Source organism: Phoenix dactylifera, unplaced genomic scaffold (genome assembly GCF_009389715.1).
Source record: "Phoenix dactylifera cultivar Barhee BC4 unplaced genomic scaffold, palm_55x_up_171113_PBpolish2nd_filt_p 000652F, whole genome shotgun sequence".
Lineage (NCBI taxonomy): Eukaryota > Viridiplantae > Streptophyta > Magnoliopsida > Arecales > Arecaceae > Phoenix > Phoenix dactylifera.
In genome coordinates this window covers 21,309-41,989 of record NW_024068042.1, presented here as the reverse complement: position 1 = coordinate 41,989, position 20,681 = coordinate 21,309, and the positions used below count along the sequence as shown (strand labels likewise).

At 38.9% G+C, this 20,681-nt stretch overlaps 2 protein-coding genes across 2 annotated transcripts in view; both read right to left on the bottom strand.

The window, feature by feature from the left end:
* LOC113463187 (serine/threonine-protein phosphatase 6 regulatory ankyrin repeat subunit A-like) overlaps positions 1-2,871 on the bottom strand; it is a 42,518-nt gene extending 39,647 nt beyond the window's left edge. The window contains exons 1-6 of the mRNA XM_039119879.1: positions 2,296-2,871; positions 2,131-2,193; positions 1,865-2,035; positions 1,505-1,693; positions 754-876; positions 466-679 (exon numbers count right to left, since the gene is read on the bottom strand). The gene's annotated coding sequence lies outside the window, so the exon portion shown is untranslated. The remainder of the gene's footprint in view (positions 1-465; positions 680-753; positions 877-1,504; positions 1,694-1,864; positions 2,036-2,130; positions 2,194-2,295) is intronic.
* A 3,506-nt stretch (positions 2,872-6,377) lies between these two features.
* LOC103714120 (RNA-binding protein 25-like) lies at positions 6,378-17,709 on the bottom strand. The gene is made up of 3 exons (XM_039119878.1): positions 16,355-17,709; positions 7,527-8,619; positions 6,378-7,390 (listed from the first exon to the last, which is right to left on the bottom strand). The coding sequence occupies exons 1-3, from the start codon at positions 16,430-16,432 to the stop codon at positions 6,903-6,905; spliced, it is 1,659 nt and encodes a 552-aa protein (XP_038975806.1). The 5' UTR covers positions 16,433-17,709; the 3' UTR covers positions 6,378-6,902.
* Positions 17,710-20,681: the final 2,972 nt, after the last annotated feature.

Genomic DNA, 20,681 nt, shown 5'->3' with positions numbered 1-20,681 from the left:
TGCAAAATTAACATTCAACTGTTAAATAGACGGTATTTGAATCAAAGTCTCAGATAAAGATCAAATAAATACATGCATATGTCTGTAAACATATAGCAAATACATACCTATGCTTGTGTATGTTGTATGTCACAAGTATGCACGTACATGGATGTGTCCTCACATTCATAACTCCAAAAAAGCAGTTTTGCATTCTTAATAAAATTTGAGTTTTAAGATAATCATATTAATTTCTATTATAGAAATTTAGATTTATACTAATCGAGGCATGTGCATTCAACTCATCCACCTGCTTGTTCTTTCACCAATTTCCCTTAGTTGTACAAGTAATCTGATCAGATTATTAATGGAAAGTGAAGCATATGTAGCTAGATTTTTGTCAAATATTTACTGAATGTCCACCAGTCATACACATAACAAGTTAGTAAATGCATGTCTGAAATTTGTATGTAAAATTTTCTTTACCTTTCTTCTTGATTGTGTTGGTGTTCCTCTTTTTCCTATCCTTTATATTCCCGATCTCCTTGCTCTTTCATCTCTTTGTCCCCCATCCATTATTTACATAATTTTCTTACCCCATATCAATCCAAAAGATCCGCTGCATCTATGAGAACCAAGATTAAGGGCATGTGATTCAGATTTGACTTCCTTGTACCTTCAAGAGGTAGTTGTCCATCTTCTGCACTATATATAAGAAATTCAGTATGGATGCCATCTCTATACAAGCTATATTAAACAATAAGTTATAATTACCAGTTGTTACCAAAGAAGCAATATCTGCCACAGGTTCTGGCGTCTGTATCAAACCACTTGTCTGTACTCTTCACCAGACATTTTATTTAGAACAAGATCTTAAAGCAAGTGTCAGCCTTAAATCTGCAAAATTTAAATAGGCTCAAAGGCCCAATATCTTTTACTCCACTAATCATTCGTTCTAAATAAACTTTCTGGAAACCTAGATGTGAAGCCCATAAAGAAAATAAAATAAAACATAATTGCAGTTTAGGCAGCTTGAATGATCATTAAAAGGAAAAGAGGAGAAAATATCATGTCAACATGAAGACCACAATTAAAGAAAAGAATCAAGATGCAATATTACTGCTTCTGAGACAACACTACAAGTACAGCAGGACAAAACAAAGCCTGGGGCTAAATACACACAACATAAAGATGCTTGTGGAACAGAGTTCATCAATAATTATATAATTGCACAATTAGAATCATTGCCACTATTATTATGCATTTTAAGACCACTGATAATTTAAGTGATGTATGTGATCGAGATTATAATAGAAAAATAAATTCAAGAGATGGATGGAAATTGCCAATGAACAACTATTTTAAGTGATTACTATAGCTAATGTCCACCAAAATATGGATGGAAACAAAAATTCACAAGTACATGAAAAAGGAATTATATCTAAGAATCTATCAACTTAAGTAATCATATAGAAAAAGGAAAGCTTCTGATGCATATGAAAATAAAATCCGCAAAGTTAAATACCCCTTTTAATTTCCATAACAGGTATTTCGCCAAGACCAGGAAGGAAAATTCAAGAACCCTTTCCCGTGGCATGGTGCAGAGGAGTTATCCCCGATTTGTTCTGTATAGCAGGATTGGCGCCGTGATGAAAAAGATAGGTGGCGGTCTCATGCTTTCCATATAAAGTTGCCAGGTAAATTGGAGTTTCATCTGAAAAGGAAGGATTATTGAAAAAGAAATGCAAAGTCCAGAGAGGCGAATTCTTGAGCACGCAAGAATTCGCATCATGATAACGAGCAATCAATATACCAGAAGATCAAATCAAGAATACAAAATTTTCCGCTCAAGAAGAAGAAGGAAGAAAAGGAAGAAGAAGAAAACCTTTGTCGGAGAGAGAGTTAATGTCGAGTTTGATCTCCTCAACCAAATACTTGCACACTTCCTTTTGCCCGCCGATGGCAGCTAAATGGAAAGCTCCGCGGCCGAGTTCGTTCTTCACATCTCTGATGGTTGCGGCTAAACCCCTTCTATCGTCGGGCATTCTTGCCGCCTCTGCATCAGTATAGGGAGAGGGTGACAAAAATAAAAAGAGATCAAAAGATCGAATCCTGACCAAAAGAAGGAACCCTAGAGAGGTCGGAGAGTACGCTTGAGAACAGGGAGATCTCCACGAGAAGAAGCTTCGAGGAGCCCTTTGGGCCAGTCCGGAGCTGGAAATGAATGGAGAAGAGAGATCAAGAAATGGCGTCAGAAGATAAGAGATAGAAGAAGGAGAACAGGAGAGGGACGAGGATGGGAGCTAGGGTTTGTACCGAGGAAGGAGATTGGAGGGGGGGAAAGGGGTTCGTTTTTCGATTTCTTGGCTCTTCGTCTCCTGGGTTTTGTTGGGGTACCGGACGCCATGAGGTGATGGAGAAATGGGAAAACGAGGGGAGACGAGGGGCGGGGGTAAAATTCCAAAATTTATAGTATGGATGGTATTAAGGCGGCCCGGCGGAGAATTGATATGGGCCGTTCGATCGTGCTTTCCCGCTCAGAATGTAGCATCACGATAACACACAATATTCCATCCGTGCATCAAGGAGCTGATTTCTTTCTTTGTTATAGTTCCATGGACGGCCATGATTGACTAACTGACTCTCTGCAATCTAACTCTAAAGTGGAGGGGATCCTCACTTTATTTGATTAGTCTCGATGATCAAGAATCATTAATTAATGTACAAGTAATTAGTGATTTGAATTAGAGGCAACAATTTATGACAAGATTTCCATCTAAACATCCACTTTAAGTTGATTCAAGTTTGGCATAAACAAATCTAAATTGTACATGGATCCACCAAACCTAACTTTTTTTTTATTTTTAAAAAAAAAAAGTCGGTTCATCTTTAAAGTTCTAATCCATTTAACTTATTTTAATCTATTTAATAGTTGGATCAAAACACTGTGACCCATCTCTTTAAGACATATTTAACTCACTAAGTTCACTTATTCTGTTTAATAGTCATTTAACCTGTTTAAAACTGCTTAACACAACTGACCTTCTTCAACCCATATATTAAACATGGTTTACTTGTTTAATAAAAAGGAGGGCTTAAAAGGATACATAATTGACCCCATCCATAAGGCTACATCCAATCCAACCCATATCCAAGACCCAATTCCTGCTTGGACTTTTTGGCTTTGACATGATTAATATAAAATAGGCATGTAACTAAGCTTGATTTGGATCAAGATAATCATGATCATGAGTTAATCAAATTTTTATCTGATCATAGTTTTAGATATAGAATCTTATCATTTGCCGCTCATGTCCAGTTGCCTATAGAATTTTTTTGACCTTTTGAGTCATCCAAACCATATCGAGTTCGAGTATGATGTAATATACAAGAATTATACATTATTTATTATATTTATTTTCATTAAAATATCCATATAATTCATTCTACATTTCTTAGGGTAGCTAATAGTTACAAAAATTAATATATGGAAAAAGCTAAAAGAGAGTTTTAGTGCATATTATTAACACTAATATCATTATTGTTAACACTATTGTCATTGCCTAGGATTTGGTTTAAAATATCACTATGACTTCAACTTACAAACTGCTAGCTGTAGCATCTAACTTACAAACCTATGAATGATAAATTTGTAAGTATCGAGTTTTGGGTTAGATCTAATCAAAAAATGATAGACCATCCAATATTTGATCTGGACTAGATCATGTCAAATTGATCCTAGATCATGTAAGAAACAATGACATAAACCTACAACCAAATAGATCATTTTTCAAACCCAATCCATGATTCTAAACCAATAAATCAAATCATGCCTAAAAAGGTTGGATCATCTATTGACCAGACCCATTACTTATCTAAAAGTCTGGGGTTCTAGTTTGGGTCTCAGCTCAAACTACCAAGTTTAATAGGTCTAAGTTACAACCCTAATATTCTTTTGGAACTTTAATGCTAACATGTGCACCCTTGTATGCTGATTGAGCTCAAGCATCATCTACTACAGGAGCAGTGAATTGCCCATGCAATATTTTTTGCAAGCTAACACATATTCATGTATCACCCGGATATTGAAATAAAATTCCTAGTTGACACTATGAAATATATTTATAGTCAGTTTGATATGATAGTAGCACCTCTACAGACCTCAGTCTCTCCATAAAAAACCATGTTGCCTCATGATATATCCTCACACTCGCATAAGCCCTCCTGATGAGAAGATGGCAATGCTTAACCATTTAACCCGTTTAACTTGTTTCAACCTACTGTAGATTGTGTTAGATTACCTATTAACAAAAAATCAAGTCTCGGTCTGAATTTTTGATCCGTTAAATAAAATAATAAAATTAGGGTTTTATACTTGGACTTAATACTTATCTAAAAGGGTTCCAGTTTGGGTCACAACTCAAACCTCTACAAATCTAGATAGGGTCTGATTGCCAAGTTTAATAGGTCTAAATTACAACCCTTTTTTTTTGGAATTTTAATGCCAACATGTGCACCCTTGTATGCTGATTGAGCTCATGCATCATCTACTGCAGAAGCAGTGAATTGCTCACACAATATTTTTTGCAAGCTAACACTTGTGTTTATGTATCACTTGGATATCGAAAGAAAATTCTTAGTTGACACCATAAAAAATATCTGTAGTTAGTTTGATATGGCAGTAACACCTCTACGGACCTCTGTCTCTCCATAAAAAATCATGTTGCCTCATGATGTATCCTCACACCTGCACAAACCCTTCTGATAAAAAAATAGCAATGCTTAACCGTTTAACCCATTTCTTGTTTCAATTGTAAATTGAGTTAGATTACATGTTTAACAAATGACCAAGTATTTTGGATTTTTGATATGTTAAATAAACAAGCGGGGTTCAGAATAACATATTTAAAATCTATCTTATATTTGACCTGATCTATATCTGGTCTGAAGCAATCTGATTGCCACCCCGACGTGAGATATTCTCGTGCCTACACAGGCTCATAAGAGCTGTGAGGACATCCGGCACAACTGGTTAAGCCATTTCCAAGCAGCTATGATAATAGCCTCATGTACCATTTGTCCAATGAAGTGACGACGGTCATTAATTCAGTTTCGTGCGAAACATGCATTGTTTGACAGGAGATTGCCAATTTGATGCCGTCCAAAGCTCTGCAAGATTAAATTGTGGAGATCGAATGCTCCCTACTCGAACACGGAGTTTGGAAGAACGTATCGCTCTGTTGGTAGCCTTGGTGGTGTTAAGTGTGACGTACTCATACGTGATATTCGTGCCAGAGCCCAAAGAGGTAACCGAGCCGGACCCACGGATGGGGAGGGTATGAGTAAAACCGGCCGGAGTGCCTAACATACGGTCATTTCTGCTAGCATCGAACATTCTCCCGGTGGAGTGGAGGCTGCTACGTGGGGATAGGCTTGTCCCTTCCTCCCCGCCCCCTTTCCTTTTTTTAAAGCCAAAAAAAAAAAAAAAGCTCCGACGCTCAATTGGCAAGAAAGTGCAACCAGCCAGCATCTAGCTAGCATCCTCATTCCCTGCTCACCAGAAAACTATAACCCACTGTGGAACGAACCACTTGAGAAGCGCCTCGTCAAAATCATCTGCCATCACTTTTTTGATTGAAAGACTAGCAGATTGAAGATGTTCGAAATAACAGAATTTTTAAATTTGCCATTTTAGATATAGTTGATCAGAGCTCACAATTGACTTCTAATCCAAATGCCAACTACATAGTCCAACAAACTTCGGTTCATCTCAACTCACGAATGGAATTGCACCTCAGACCTCCACAAGCCAAATGATATCTGATATGAGAAGGGAGATCCCTCAGACACCTTGCTCAACTACGAGGAGTACGATATCCACATTTGATTCTCTAATGCGGACAATGTCAGTAGAACTGTAACAAGAGTATGATCTCCAGCAGCCAAAGTTCTACAATTGGAGACAAACATCCTAGCCCATAATAATTTTTTAGACCTTTACTTTGGTCAGGACCATTCCAACAGTAGAACTTTGGACGACACCCAAGTCCTTGGTCGCTACCTTTTCCACTGCTACAGTGACTCGCCCCCTTGATTACCACTACAATGTGGAGAAATTATTAGGTGGATCAGGATCACAAAGGATTTAGGGCGAACTGAATCCACCTAATAAGTTCATCCTATAGTGAAATAAATCTCTCTGCAATAATTTCATCTTAGATCCACAGTGGACCTAATCCACCTAATAATTTCTCCTGCACGTGTTTCTCACAACCTTTCATTTTGTTTTTATCAGCTGTTGGAAGTAGCATGTAAGCTGCTTCTCAAATGTGGACACCCCCACGCGTACAGGTACTCCACGTATTCATAATGCATAAGTTGACCAAGTATGAAAAAAGTATGAATAAATCATAATGGCCTCTTTTTCCTTTTTTTTCCCTCTATTGTACATTTCTTGTTATAAGAGAAGATTTACATGACACAAATCAAAATTGCAGTACTGCAGCAAAGACATCTGTTAAGATTACAAACTATATGACTAAATATGGGTGTATGCTCTACCAACTTTTCCCGTACCATGCTGTGGACTTTGGACCTCCAATGAACTCGTTTTTTGTACCTCATTATCTAAATGAACTCAAATTAGGTACGGAGAACCTGTTGGATCCAAGTCCAGCATATTATGCACCAATCTATTGTTTGGGAGCACACAATGAATGGGAACAGACATCATTTATAGCTGTGATGCACTACCATGTATTACACACCGCAACAAGTCTGAGCTCATACCTGAAACAAGAGGAGCACAGTAACAAGAGATTGCAGCAAGAAAAATGCTTCCATCAGTTTCATGATGCTGTCGCACCTTCAACAGGTGTCTCATAAATCAGCATTGCCAGGTGGTACGAAGATCTTGTCCAATATCAGTAAGGAATGACATAGGGCAGAGCAAAAACATCTGTCGACTCGATTCGCTGTCCCTTGGCCCACATCTGAGGTGGCTCTTCAGCCTTGAAACTTGCCTTAGGCTTTGGCCGAAGAGGATCACTGTGAAACAGCCAGTCCTGGTTATCATATTCAGGCCATTCCACCATTTTTGGAATGGAGTATATTTGGCTAAGAAACTTGGCATCTGGGTGAGGTGGTTTTACAGAAGGTTTGCCATTCTGACTGGTAAATACAGAAACTGAAGGCCTTATGTCAACCGTAGATGGTGGCAGTCCTACGACGCCATTTATCTTGCATTCCTTACTGTCTAGAACTCTTTCAGCGTTGATGTTATTTGTGGTTTCATGTTTGACGGAAGAATAACCCATAGCAACATTGTATGACTCCAATGTTCTTCCATTCTCAACATGCAGGCGTGAGGAAGACGCTGGTCTCGGAAGCTTATTAGGGAGCCCATCAATTTCTGTACCCACATGACAAATGAAAAAAACATAAAAAAACAAGCACTGCCAGTCGAAGTTTCAATTTATAAAAAATTTCAAATGATTTCTATAGAATCAATAGACAGCATGATCACAGGTCAAGGATCAAATACTCACCATAAAACCCATTTATCTCGAAGTCTTTCCTCTTCTTGATAGTTCCATCAGTACCAGCACACTTTTCATTGTCTTTCTGAGGGACTGAGGGCTTGATGATTAGATTTTCTATCTGATCCATTTTTCCACTGTCTCTTGTTTTACCATGTGCTTTATGTTTGTGTTCACCTTTCTCCCTTTTTCTCTCCCCGACTTTTTCCTTCTCTTTATGTCTGTCTTTGTCCTGTCCTTTGGGTCTCTTCTTGTGATCTCTATCCTTGAGTTTGCCTCCCTCGCCAACGTAAGCTTCCCTGTCTGTTACCTTCTCCTTCCGTTCAATCTTTTTGTCTGCATCATCTTTTGCCTTCTCCTTCCCTTCAATTTTTTTGTTTGTATCCTTCTTGACCGGTTGGCCCATCCCATCATCTCTTCTTTGCTCTTTACAGAAGAGGTACGCAACCATTCCATGCCTGTCTTTCACCTTCTCCTTTGCTTCCACAATTTTTTCTGCATCTTTCTCCACTGCTCGGCCCATCTCATCATTTCTTCTTTGCTCTTTACTAATGAGGTTTGCGAGCATTTCATACTTATCTTTCGCTTTTTCCTCCCCCTCAATCTTTTTGTCTGGATCCATTTCCACTGGTTGGCCCAAAGCATCATCTCTTCTTGGCTCTTTCGCAATGCAGTTTGCAGCCATTTCATTTCTGTTACCTTTATCCTTCTTCGAGGCAATTGAAGCACCAAAGCCTTCGGTCTCATTTTGAATGGAACCGGCAAAGTTCTCAGGCAATCTGTCTGCTGCCCCTTCATCTTTGATCCTTCTGCTAAATTCCTCTGTAAATTTAGAATTTTTGACTTCTTCAGCCTTCCGGCTGCCATCCCCAAGCTTCTGTTCAATGTGACCTTTGGTCCGTTCTTCAATTTTTTTATCATCTGCAGCTGCACTCTTCCCCTTGTCCCTGTCTTTATCCCTTTTCTTCTCCTTGTGCTTTTCCTTACGATTCTTATTCTCCTTGTGCTTATCTCTGCTTCTGTCCTTGTCCTTTCTTTCTTTACCTTCTCTCTTTTCCTTGTCCCTCTTCTCCTTTTTATGCTTCTTATCTTTGCGCTTCTCCTGGAAAATTAAATTCAACTCAGGGTTAATTAAAATTTGACCAGAGAGGGAAGCATAAATCACTTTCAAAAAAATTACAACCCTCTCTAAATATGAGGCTCAAAAAGTCCACTGATCTCAATGATCTTACTTCTTGGAAAATCTAGAACTGTAAACAAGTTCCTAGTACATATCAAATGAAACCAAGTAGAAACAGTGTCAAAGATTTAGCTGTCCTCTCTTTGAACTTATTAGATAATAGATGTAGTAGTCCTTCACCCAGACATCATTTTGGATCATTGCAAATCCATCCATCCAAAAAAAACCCAACATAGAGGTAGAAAACTTATTTCGCTAATGTAAAGCTAACTTTATTTTGCATATTCATTGAAAAATTTCTTTGTTTCTAGGTTACTAAGCACCAAGTTTTGTCATTGTAAGACACAAGACACTTCCCTTGTGCAGCTCGTAAAGCGCAACTATCGTAAAAACCCTGACAAGGATTTTACTCATCTCTACATAGAAAGTGGTTATAAGGGACACTCATTGTGGAAGCACCTTGGACACTTGCATAATGTGCCCATAATACTATACCAGAACTTTTGAAGGATCACCAACGGCTATCACCATGCATCCTATTTACAACAAACAACCTAAAACGACAAGATTCTTAGGTTCAAATAGGACTATGTAAACATGGCGATCGCCAAGGGCTGTCACCGCACATCCTACTTACAAAAAACAACCAAAAACAACAAGATTAATTGGTTCAAATAGGACTATTAAGATGTAGTTAAGCACAGTGCTGGAACATCAATTTGCCGAACTCCTTTCTACAATAGGGTGCAGTTGTATATTTTTCCCAGTGTGCTTTTTAAGTAAACAAGAGATTGATGAAATGGGGCCTGGAGATAACAAATAATCTGGTAAAGAAAGAAGACTTGCTGTTTACTAAATCACAGTAAATATCAAATAGCTGTGACACAATATATGACAATTGGATGTGCTCTATCAACTCATTTGATGATTTCACTAGTAATGAATACAGACAAACCTCAATTGTTAATGCCTTCAAAAGTATTTGAGAACCTTACACCTTCAGTTTGGAACACCAGCCTAACTGTTTTATCAAAAGATGATGTCTGCTACATGGAATTAACCCCCCAGAGTTCTTGCTAATTAGGGTCAGATCATGAGCAAGTGACCCATCTCATAAAATATAAGGTTGAACAGGAACCTATAGATAGCTACATGACCACTTGGAGACATGATATTGAGCACCTCAAATATATAGTGACCCCTTAATGGTACCTGGAAAGACAAAGGCCTTGCTGATCTTCTAACATAGTGAATAAATTGATAAGCTACTGCAACAGTCAACAGTGTCAAAAGAAATAATGAATAAGAATTCAGCATCCTGCCCTCTATGTGTCATTGAAAGAGAGCAGTAAAAAATGAATACATATAATAAAAAAGACACTTTCTTGACTTATACCAACAGATTTCTTTAATTGCATCCTGGTGAGCCTCACCCATCCTTTATAGGAAACAAGTTTAGGGAGAGAAAATAGTACGTAAACGGTAAACCTTATACGTATTTTTATCAAGACATTATGTAAAACCTGTGCTCATTCTCGAGGAAGTATGAATGTTGATCTCTTTATTTTTCCCAAGTATTTTGTTTGCATCAACTAGTTTCCAAGATGACCTACCGTCAGCACTGTCAAGCACCATTAAAGTTAGTAGGGGGGAAAAAGGGAAAATAAAAAAGCTTGGGGTAATAACTAGGCCCCATGCACTAGAATTAGGTTTGGTTTTCAATTTTAAACCTTTTAAATAGCCAAGCATCACCTTAGATTATATGTATGTTCAGGCCTCTTTTGATCCATGCCTTAACTGACCTCCATCAAATATGCTTGTGAAAAGGATTCTGGTTTGGTCCATTTTAAATAATTTTTTTTCTTGTGCAAAAGCCAATAGGACAAAAGAGATTAATATGTAGCACCAAAAGTACATCAATACCCTTCCTTTTATTCCCATGCAATTTAAACTATAAAGAGACAAAATGACAAATATTTAGTTAAAATTGCAAAGTTAATGCAAAACTAAAATCAATGAATACAAGGTAATAATGGCATAATTAATGATTATACTTACAGCTGCATGCATGCATTTGTTTGAGTGGCACATATATATGTATGCATGAACGGCTGGAGCCTGTATGTACACTATTTTTATGCATATACAACTATGCCTATATCATACCAGTCATGAAAATGATAGAAAAACTTTTCTAAGCCGGAAATTCCCAAGAAAATTGTTAACAAAATTCTAGCAAGTAAAAGGAGATACTTTCTCGGAGGTCTATTAGTGATTAATTTAAATCTGATCTATTGATGTTTGGCTTACCAGGCTTGCACTCAGATTATGCTTGGTCTTATTCTGACCAACCAGAGCACTTGGGGGCACAGTGGATAATCTAATGTGAGGCTTCAGCAGAGCCTAAGCTCAACTCTTTGACATCCCTAGTTTTGCTGAAAATTGATCTTCTTTGACCCCAACCCTTTCTTGTATAACAACCACCTTACACAAGAATCCATAATTTTTCATGGGCCAGCCTCCTCAGTTACCAAACCAAGCTCAGGTCATTTGCAACCCTGATGCCATAAAGCTTGGCAGAATAACATGTCAATATGAATTTGAATTCCTAAGCAAATGGTAAGCACTAATCTCGCAATCAGCAAGATCATCTACCTCCTCAATGATACTTTCAATAGCCATAAAGGATGCATGTGTTTTACCCACTTTTCATAGTGCAATTTAACCATTATAGGATGGTAAGAAAATTTCGAGTAGGTTAATTTGCAACTATATCTCTGTGCAAACCCAAGTTTCAATGAGCAGCAGACAGTTACAAGTAAACTTCTATCAGCATTTCTGTGAAAGTTTGCATGAGCTATAATATGGTCAAAGGACATTGAGGTTTCATGGAAACAGAAAACTTGCCATGCTTTTTAATACTAGGCAAAAAATAACCAGAAGAATGAAGATTGTGCACACATCTCTAGCCATCTATTTACTCACCCATCTTTTGATTAGAGAAAAGGAGAAAAAGGAAAATATCCTGGAATCTAGTTCTGATTCTGTAACTTCAGCAAAAAGATGGGGAACACTAAAATGACCTCAAAAAACTAAACCTCTCAGGATAAAGAAAATTAAGTTTGTATACCAACATTAAACCAAAACTCAATGTTCCAAAAAAATTGAGGGTGAAACTTAGTTACCAATAAACTAACCAACCCAATTTTTTTTCGTCAAAAAGCAAATAGGTAGATGAATAAATCAGGCAAGTTTCACAGACCGGTTACAACTTCAGTATCATAATTATTGAAATATTATTTAATTAAGTTGTTCCCGCTTGCAATCCCCTCACCATTTCAAACAGACTTCTCATTCTAGTAGCATTGCTAAAATTTGGATAAGAAGTTCAAAATTAGGTAGAAAATGCATCACATCTCAATAAGGAAAAAATATTTGTATCTGCCTGCAGAGAAGAGCCTAAAATGATAATACAGAACACAACAATATGTTAACATTATTTATCAATCCAAATTCATTCCTCATACATGTTCACGTTTATGTACCATCTACCAAAAGCCTGAAAAGATACAGCTAGGCACCAGAACCTAAAGTATATTCAATTTGACAACACTAATTTTCAATCCATGGCCCTTGATCAACAAATATAACATATGCGTGATTTAGAAAAACCCAGACTGTGGCATGCTTTGCTAACATATGTTGAGAAAAGGGAAAAAACAGGCTGTGGATATTAAGCTAATTTATAAATCTGCACAGTTACCTCTATCCGGTGATTTCTCCTAAATTTTCTGCTGGAACTATCCAGAAATAACTTCTTAGAAATCATTCATCATAATGATCTTAGTGTTTCCTTGTCAAACCCCTAAAGAATTTCACTCCCAAGCCACTTGTGAATATAATATAAACAAGGCTAAACCCATACAATTTGGATTTACTATTTTGATTAAATGTGTAATAAGTAGAACCACACCCAAAAAGGCAAGCCAGAAGGCCTTACTAAGGATCCTTGGCCCTGTATAAGTACCTACAATCTACCTAGTGCACCGTTGATGTTAAACTAAAAATATACCCTCGTCAACCCCCCCCCCCCCCCCCCCCCCCCCCCCCCCGCGGTGTTTAAGCCCTAGTGTCCTTGCCGACTAAGGAAGCAAATCCATTCAAGTCCAATCACAAATACCATGATCAGCTTGTGGCTAGCTAAAGGTCCTCCACATGGACCATGAACCAAATCCACTATAATACTATTTCTAACAACTCGAGATCTCACCCAAAAAAGCTAGCTAGAAGGTATTATTTGGCTTCCCTAACCTTGTATAAGTGACCAAGATCAATCCAATGCATAGCTGATGTAGGACTAAACACGCGTCCACATAAAAACTAGTGCAGACGTGCATTTAGTCTCACATCAACTGTGCACAGGCAAATCTTGGATGTTTTTAGGGCCAAGGAATCTAAATAACATCTTCCTGCTAGCTTTTTTGGGCGAGGTTCTGGGCATTGCAAATAGATCAAAACAGACCTGATTTATGGCCATGTAGACCAAGGGACATTGAAGCACGAGCCCATTTAGGCTGACGACGGGTTGGTGGTGTTTGTGATTGCACTTGTGGTACTTGTGATTAGATTTGAATGGATTTCTACCCTTATCTTGGTGAAGATGTCAAGGCTTAAACGAAAAGAGTATGTGAGAGCTTGTGTAGGCATGTATTTAATCTATATCATTTATACACTAAGTAGATCGTGGATACTTATACAGGACCAAAAAATCCAAATAACACCTTCCGACCAGCCTTTTCTGGTGAGGTTCTAAGTTTTCACAATATGCAAAATTAATGAAGCACCTAAAGGAATGGGTAGTGAAAACCAAAAAGTTTACTCTTCCACACATTTGAGAAAGGAATTGGATTTCTCACTTGTCCCAATATGCTGTTATGGGCCTTATGGCAATTTTCATGAGCATAGCAGGCTATATCCATTAGTAAGCACATCATGAACATCATAGAAAAGGCAGCTCTATGTACAACACTCCAGCCAATGCGAAGTCTAGGGAGGGCTAGATGTCTGTAGCCTTAGCCCCACACATCAAAAGGTTCATTCCATGTTTTGAACCTATGACCTCCATATCATAATGGAGCAACCTTACTGTTACGCCAAGGCTCACCCTCTTCTTTAAAAAACATTCTAAGATGTGATAGATAGTGATGGAGATTATGGTCAAGAATAGGCATATGATGGCAAGTAAAAGATGGAGTCTTTAAGGTTCCTAAAAATAAATTAAGCTCCAAAAAAGGTAAGAATATGAAAATTTATCTGCAAAAGACACCTTGAACATAAGGAAAGAATTAAATTGATGAAGTTGAGCATTGGTAAAGGATACAATAAGAACAAGGATTTAAGTCCCTCTAGAATGGCATAGGTGCCATCTATTTTGTACCATTCCTACAAGAAACCGATATCTGGGACACCTTCAAGACACCAGTTCTATTGAACTGAGACATCCTAGTCTATCCCACTCCCTCCTAGTATGTCGTGTTTGGACACACTAGACAGCCTTGGCCACAATTTTTCTCTTTTCACGATATTTTTCTTCTTGTTATTATAGGTTTTTGGTATGTCTTGATCTGTACCATGCTATCTTGGTACCATACTATCCCAGAATCAAACCAAGATCCGGCCCAGTACTGAGATTTATACCATTTGTGTATGAACTGCTTTGACAAAAGAGGCTATTATGGAACTTGTCTATAAAAGAAATAATTAGCTCTGTAAAAGAAATAATTAGCTCTCTTCTTGTTCATTAAATCTCCATAAATACAGATTAGGAAGAATTTCTTAATCTTGTTCATTAAAGCTCAATTGCATTAGAAAGAATATCCTAATCTCTTTAAGTTTCCTTCCACTGCCTACAAGATCGATCACATCTATTTACATGATAGCATGACAGAAATCCAAATAAGGAGAATTTTCGTGAACCTGTAAGGTAAGTCCATTAAATCAATGATCTAAAAGGTAAATATGCTCCCAAAATGTACAATATTTTGGACTATAAGTTCTCTGGACAAGAAAATGTATAAAAGAAATGGACATGATTACAAACACATTACTAAACTAATTTAAAGAGACTATTAGTCTCTCTCATCTGCTACTCTATTTGACATTTCCAAAATAATTGTCAGTTCAAGTGCTTGAAAATCTAAGCTTTATGAAGATCAATGGATAATGATAATAAACACAACCAAAGGCAAGAACCTAAACCTGGGAAACCTAAAGATGGGGAACCAAGAACATGTTGACAGCCAAACTTACTGATTTTAAATTAGTGATTACAAAATCAACAAAAAAATTTGGCAGGTAAACAGCCAGGAAACCAAGAATACATTGATAGCCAAACTTATTGATTCCATATTAGTGATAGCAAAAATCAACAAAATTTGGCAGCTGAACATGATGAACCATGACTAAATAATATTGACAAACTTTAAGATAGTTGACCAAGCAGAAGAGAGCATCCAGATTTACAATCTATTACAACTTCATGACAAGAAAGACTTGGCTGAGAGATTCAACAACTATTACATAGACTAAGGTTTTGGCAAAGGAGTTCCCTCACAGCTATAAGAATGGAATTTACAGCTTCAACAATAGTATAACTCACTCTAACGGTCCATACACTTCTCAGGGAAAATATTGCCATAGTGGTTTAAGTAATAGAATATGATGTTATTGTTAACTCCTTCAACTTTTCTCTCGTCACTGAGAGTGTACACTTAATTTTCGAGAGTTGGCTTAATAGAGTACTGGCTAACCATGTCTTGGAGATGCAGAATGCTGAGTTATCAGAGATGTCACAAAAGTGAAGACAAATGGATTTTGCACCTAATTGACATGAGGCATGAAAGTTTCAACAATTAACAGAAAGCAATATTATCATGGAACCACTACCTTGCATTTCTTCCCATGTGCATATTTCTTAGGTTTTCTATTACATAACTTTATAAGGCATGGGTTCGAACAGACATCATATCTAATAGTTATGGATTAAAGCATGAAGAGATAAGATGAGGATGAAGATGTCAAGAATTAGGAAACAGTATTCAAGAGGGTAGATGCTAAGTCTCGTAAGGATACGATATGGAAAGACAAGATGTGGGATTCACAAGAACTAATCAAACACAGAAACCTACAAAAGAATCGCAACTAAAATTGTCCGCGATCAATCAAAGAAAAGTATGAGAAGTTCTAAATGCTCAGCATCTCCAGCAAAATGTCAAGCATTTTGGTAATTTATCAACCTGCAAAGTTTGTTTAACCGCACAGATAGAACGTGAAATATATGCAAATCACCAAAACATGCAGGCACATGCATGAAAATCACATACTGTAATTCATGGAATAATTTATAGAAGTTCCTTGATATCAAGCTCTCTGTGCTCTAGGTTGCTATGTCCTTTATAGCTGCAAAAATTTAATCTAATAATCCAATGTTATATAGTAATTAAGATTATAATTAGCATAAATTGATAATGCATCTTTGCTGCATCAAATCTTAACTATTATACTAGTATAAGTATCAGTAAAGGATAGTTAACAAGCAATGGAAACTAAATAAGAGAACAGCCAAAGAAATGAGGACAAGGTATCATAAAGGATGAACCTTTGCTAGGAAATCTATGTCATCACTCCTTGGCTTCTTTTCATATCCTGGCGGCGGAAAGGGGAAGCAGCGAGACATTGCACAATAACCCCCAGAACGTCTAATCGTCTTAGTTTCCAGTACAGCTGTTCCAGTAAGGGAACGGACCACCAACCATGCACTTGTCCATGCACCATAGTCCTACACTCATTTCCAGCTTCAAAACTGTTCTATTTCCATGTGCCACAATTCACCGCCCTAACCAACCAAAGGAGAACTGAAAACCTCCAAGACAAGTAGAAGCTGGCCAGACTTTGCTGCAGATGGCAAGCAATAAATGAGCCCGGCAACAAATTCTCCAGATAAATGCTAAATCCGTGAACTTGTTACCAGGAGAACCCAAATAGAAGTCTCACGAAACTCACGCACCGTTTGGCACAAAAATTCAGCACGCCGGGGTCACAGCCCACGTTGCACAACAGCAGTTAGCTAAAATCATTCAAGGGGATAAACACCAGACGAAAAATGGAACCGAAAGCAAATTCTAAAGGAAATTTGCCGACTATAAACTCCCTATTATGGACTGTGAACCCAAAAGGAATCTCGAGATATCTGTCCGTGGTTTTGCACAGAAATCCAGCACTCGGCTTCCACCACCCAAAACACCAAGAAATGCTCAAAGAAGCTCAGTCACAGTAATACCAGCAGCAGAAGTACCAGAATCGGAGTAAAACCCACCAGAATTTTAAAGTGCAGTCTTCTTCCATGGCCCGGAAAACCACTACCATGTCACAGCACACGATCAAAAGGACAAAACAAGAGCCAGCTACGCAAACTGAATACCTCCGAGATGGCTCATGATCCAATCTCCAAGCCTATCACCCAATCCAGGCACTGAACCCTCGTCCTGGTGGCGATCAAAGAGGCCAAACCCCAGACGAAGAGACCAAAATCAAGCAATCAAGCAAGAAGAGAAACCCTAGAGAGGAGATTTGGGGGAGGGAGAGGAAAAGGGGAGAAAAGGGAGGGCTATGATTTTGGGGAAAGGGGAAATGGAAGGGAGCGATCGAGGGATTAAAGGAGGAGATCACCGAGGTTTCAATTATACCCCCGAAATGGGAAAAGAAAGTACGAAGGAAGCGAAAAATTTCTCTCGCTCTCTGTCTCTCTACTTCTCTATAGAGGTTTTGGTGTAGTTGTTTCTTGGGTTCCTGGAGACTTTGGGAAGGGATGGTGTCTCCTTTCCTTCTCTCTTTTCTCCGATCAGAAACCCCAAGGACAGGGGAAAGCCTTCCACAGGTTCGAGGGCAGGGACATTTATAGAGAGAGAGGTAGGGAGAGGAGAGAGAGGAGAGAGAGGAGCGAAGGAGAGAATTCTATATTTTATTCGAAAGATGCCAATACGATAACGGCGAGGGTGTGATAAAACCATGGAAGAAAAGGAAGTTGACATGCGTTTCCCGTTTCACTCAGTTAAAAGGGTTGCCCTCGTTCGGTAAAAAAACAGTAATCACGATGGAAGAATAGAGCGGAGAGGAAGTTGACATGCGTTTCCCGTTTCACTCAGTTAAAAGGGTTGCGCTCGTTCGGGAATAAGAACGGCATATATATAGTTATTCCATAGCGATTCCTGTTTTTCTTTTCTTTTTTTTGGTACATAATGATTCCTGTTTTTCATTGGCTAAAATTTAGCTGAGGCAAGATTAGAGAGGGCCTTGTTTTAAGGAAAAACTATTCTATCTTTTCATTAAAATATTTTTTTATTATTACCACTGATTTTGGATCGAGATCGGAGCGCAGCTTAAAGTGACCTTGAGAGCGGCAAGAATCGAATTGGATTGAGTGGCTGGGGTGTGCAGGAGCTAGCTTCCTCCGGATATGGCCTGCAAGAGGTCCGCTTGCCGCAAAGGTTCCAGCGGAGATCCTCCTATGCCTAAGTTAGAATAGAAATGAAAAAATATGAAATGAAAAAAATTTTAGCAGAGAGTAGTTCTCTGTGAATAATATCCCCTTATATGTCATATCTGAGGTTTTTCGGACCGCTCGTTTATATAGGAGAGTTGGTTTTATCATTACCTCGGTTGGCGAGATGTGCACCAATCATTAGGTGACGGCCAATAGTACGACCATGATGTGAGCATCGGTCCACATGGGCATGCACCGAACGTAGAGCTGCCACAACGGCTAGTCGCTGTTACAATGACTGTTTGTCAAGACTGTCAATCCTTGTTGGCACGTGTCGATAGGCTTCTCGGTCGAAAACAAATTTGTTCATCTTAGTTGGTCTACTCCTCGTCTGGAACCGAAGTTGCTCACTTCGGTTTGTGGGGAGGTTATCGAGGTCAGTCTAGTCCAAAGTTGAGGTGTCTAATATTTCTCCTACCATCCATAATGAACGGAATAGAGAGGAATAACTGTTATTCTCCTATTCCTTCTTTTATGACCTCCTTGACATATTCCCAGCTTATTCCTACCTTATTCCCCGAGACATACCGCCTCCTGGTAGAACGGCAGAGAGGGGCAACAGATTTGCATGATAGGAATACGATTCCCATTTCACTCTTCAAACAGCGACAGGGGAAACGAAGGACTTGCATGAGTGGAAAGGATTCTTCTTGCTGGAAAGGTGAAGACGAGGTGTAAAGCCAGTTGGTTCATGGTAAGGAGGGGATGATGGGAGGATGCTAAGTCATGAGTCCATGTGAGAAAAAAATTATTGGTTAGACCGGTCCACCAACACAGCGATGGACCAATCTAACTAAAAGCAGTGTGCACCGGCATGAACAAACAAGAAGAAGAGGAAGAAGAAAGAAAAAAAAAATTAAGTAGACCAGATGCACCATGAAATTAGAGATGGGTAAAGAAGAAAAAAAAAAGTGAAAAAATATATATATTAGATAAACTAGATTCACCATAAAACTAAGGACAAAGTTGCTTTTTGGTAGGACGGGTAGGCGGGTGGTTCTATATACACCCCCCCTATTGCTCAGGACACCCCCCAAAAATTAAAAAAAAATTAAATACTCTCTACACCCCCCCATTTGCTAAGGACACCCCTAAAAAATTAAAAATTCCTAAATTACCCCCCACCCTCCCCACCCCCTCACCTAAATTGCTCTCTACACCCCCCAAACCCCCCCCACTCCGCTCTTCCCCTCCAAAACACCCGCCGGCTTCTCCCTTCCGCCCAAAAAACCTCGCCTCAAGCACCTCGCCGGCGGCCAGTTGGTCGGCTACTGGCGGAACGGGATGTCCGGGCAACAAGAACACCTTCAAAATTAGAAATAAGAAAATATTAATAGCTACAAAATTATAAATAAGCAAAATTAAATAAGCAAAATTAAATATTCGCAAGTATTGTGAACATAGTACCTCAACAAAATGATTTCCATTTACGAATCCGATAGCGATATCTTTGCGGGATAGAAGAGGTACTGGCACAGAACGGAGAGGTAGGAAGGTCAGACATTGTTGCAACGAGAGATGGTATAGGACAGCATTATAGCAGGATGCTATAAGATGACCCATGTCCGGCATAGTCATCCATCTGTCATATGGTGGACAATCATTATAATATGATAATGCATGAGTGATCTCAGCAATCGTCCCTTCCACACCATATAATGTGCGATAGTGGTCCGAATGACATTGCAACTCTTGCAATAAATCCTTCATAACACGCACCCAGTCATCTTCTCCAAATCCCAGTAAGTCAGCTATTGCCCTAAATCCGCAATTCCCATCAGCTTTTACATCCTTGATATGCTGGATGTATGGTCTCAAGGCAGAAGGAATAGCATCAATATAGATAATGGGCGTATGTGACTGGGCTCTAGTACGAAAAACCTGCAAATAATATCAAATGATAGAAAATATGTGACAATGGCAGAAATATCCAAATAGTTATCCGTCTCAGCACTTCCCGTACCGGCACGGCACGGCACGTCCCGACATGTCCCGTATCGGCACATCTCGGCACGGCACGTACCGACATGTCCCGTATCGGCACATCTCGGCACGGCACATCCCGTATCGGCACATCTCGGCACGGCACGTCCCGACATGTCCCGTATCGGCACATCACATACCGGCACGGCACGGACTGTCCCGTAGACGTTGTGATACCTATTGTAAGGAAATAAATATTTGGTACTTACCTTTTGCTTGGGCCGCCTCTTTTGAATTTGAGGATGGATTGCGGATGGTAACTTTCTCAACACCAGGTGAATAACTATCCTGTCCAGATAGAACCAACTCAAACGCAGACGGGTCACGTCGAGTAGACGTATCAACCTTCATTGAAGCGCGCCCACGTGAACCAGTCTTCCGTTTTGCAGGCTCTAAAAGA

Bases quoted from the DNA above. Each gene is read 5' to 3' on its own strand.
- LOC103714120 (XM_039119878.1), bottom strand. From the start codon at position 16,432: ATGTCTCGCTGCTTCCCCTTTCCGCCGCCAGGATATGAAAAGAAGCCA. The intron at 8,620-16,354 runs GTTCATCCTTTA...TTAATTTTCCAG, and splicing joins ACATAGATTTCCTAGCAAAG to GAGAAGCGCAAAGATAAGAA. The intron at 7,391-7,526 runs GTGAGTATTTGA...ATGTGGGTACAG, and splicing joins CGAGATAAATGGGTTTTATG to AAATTGATGGGCTCCCTAAT.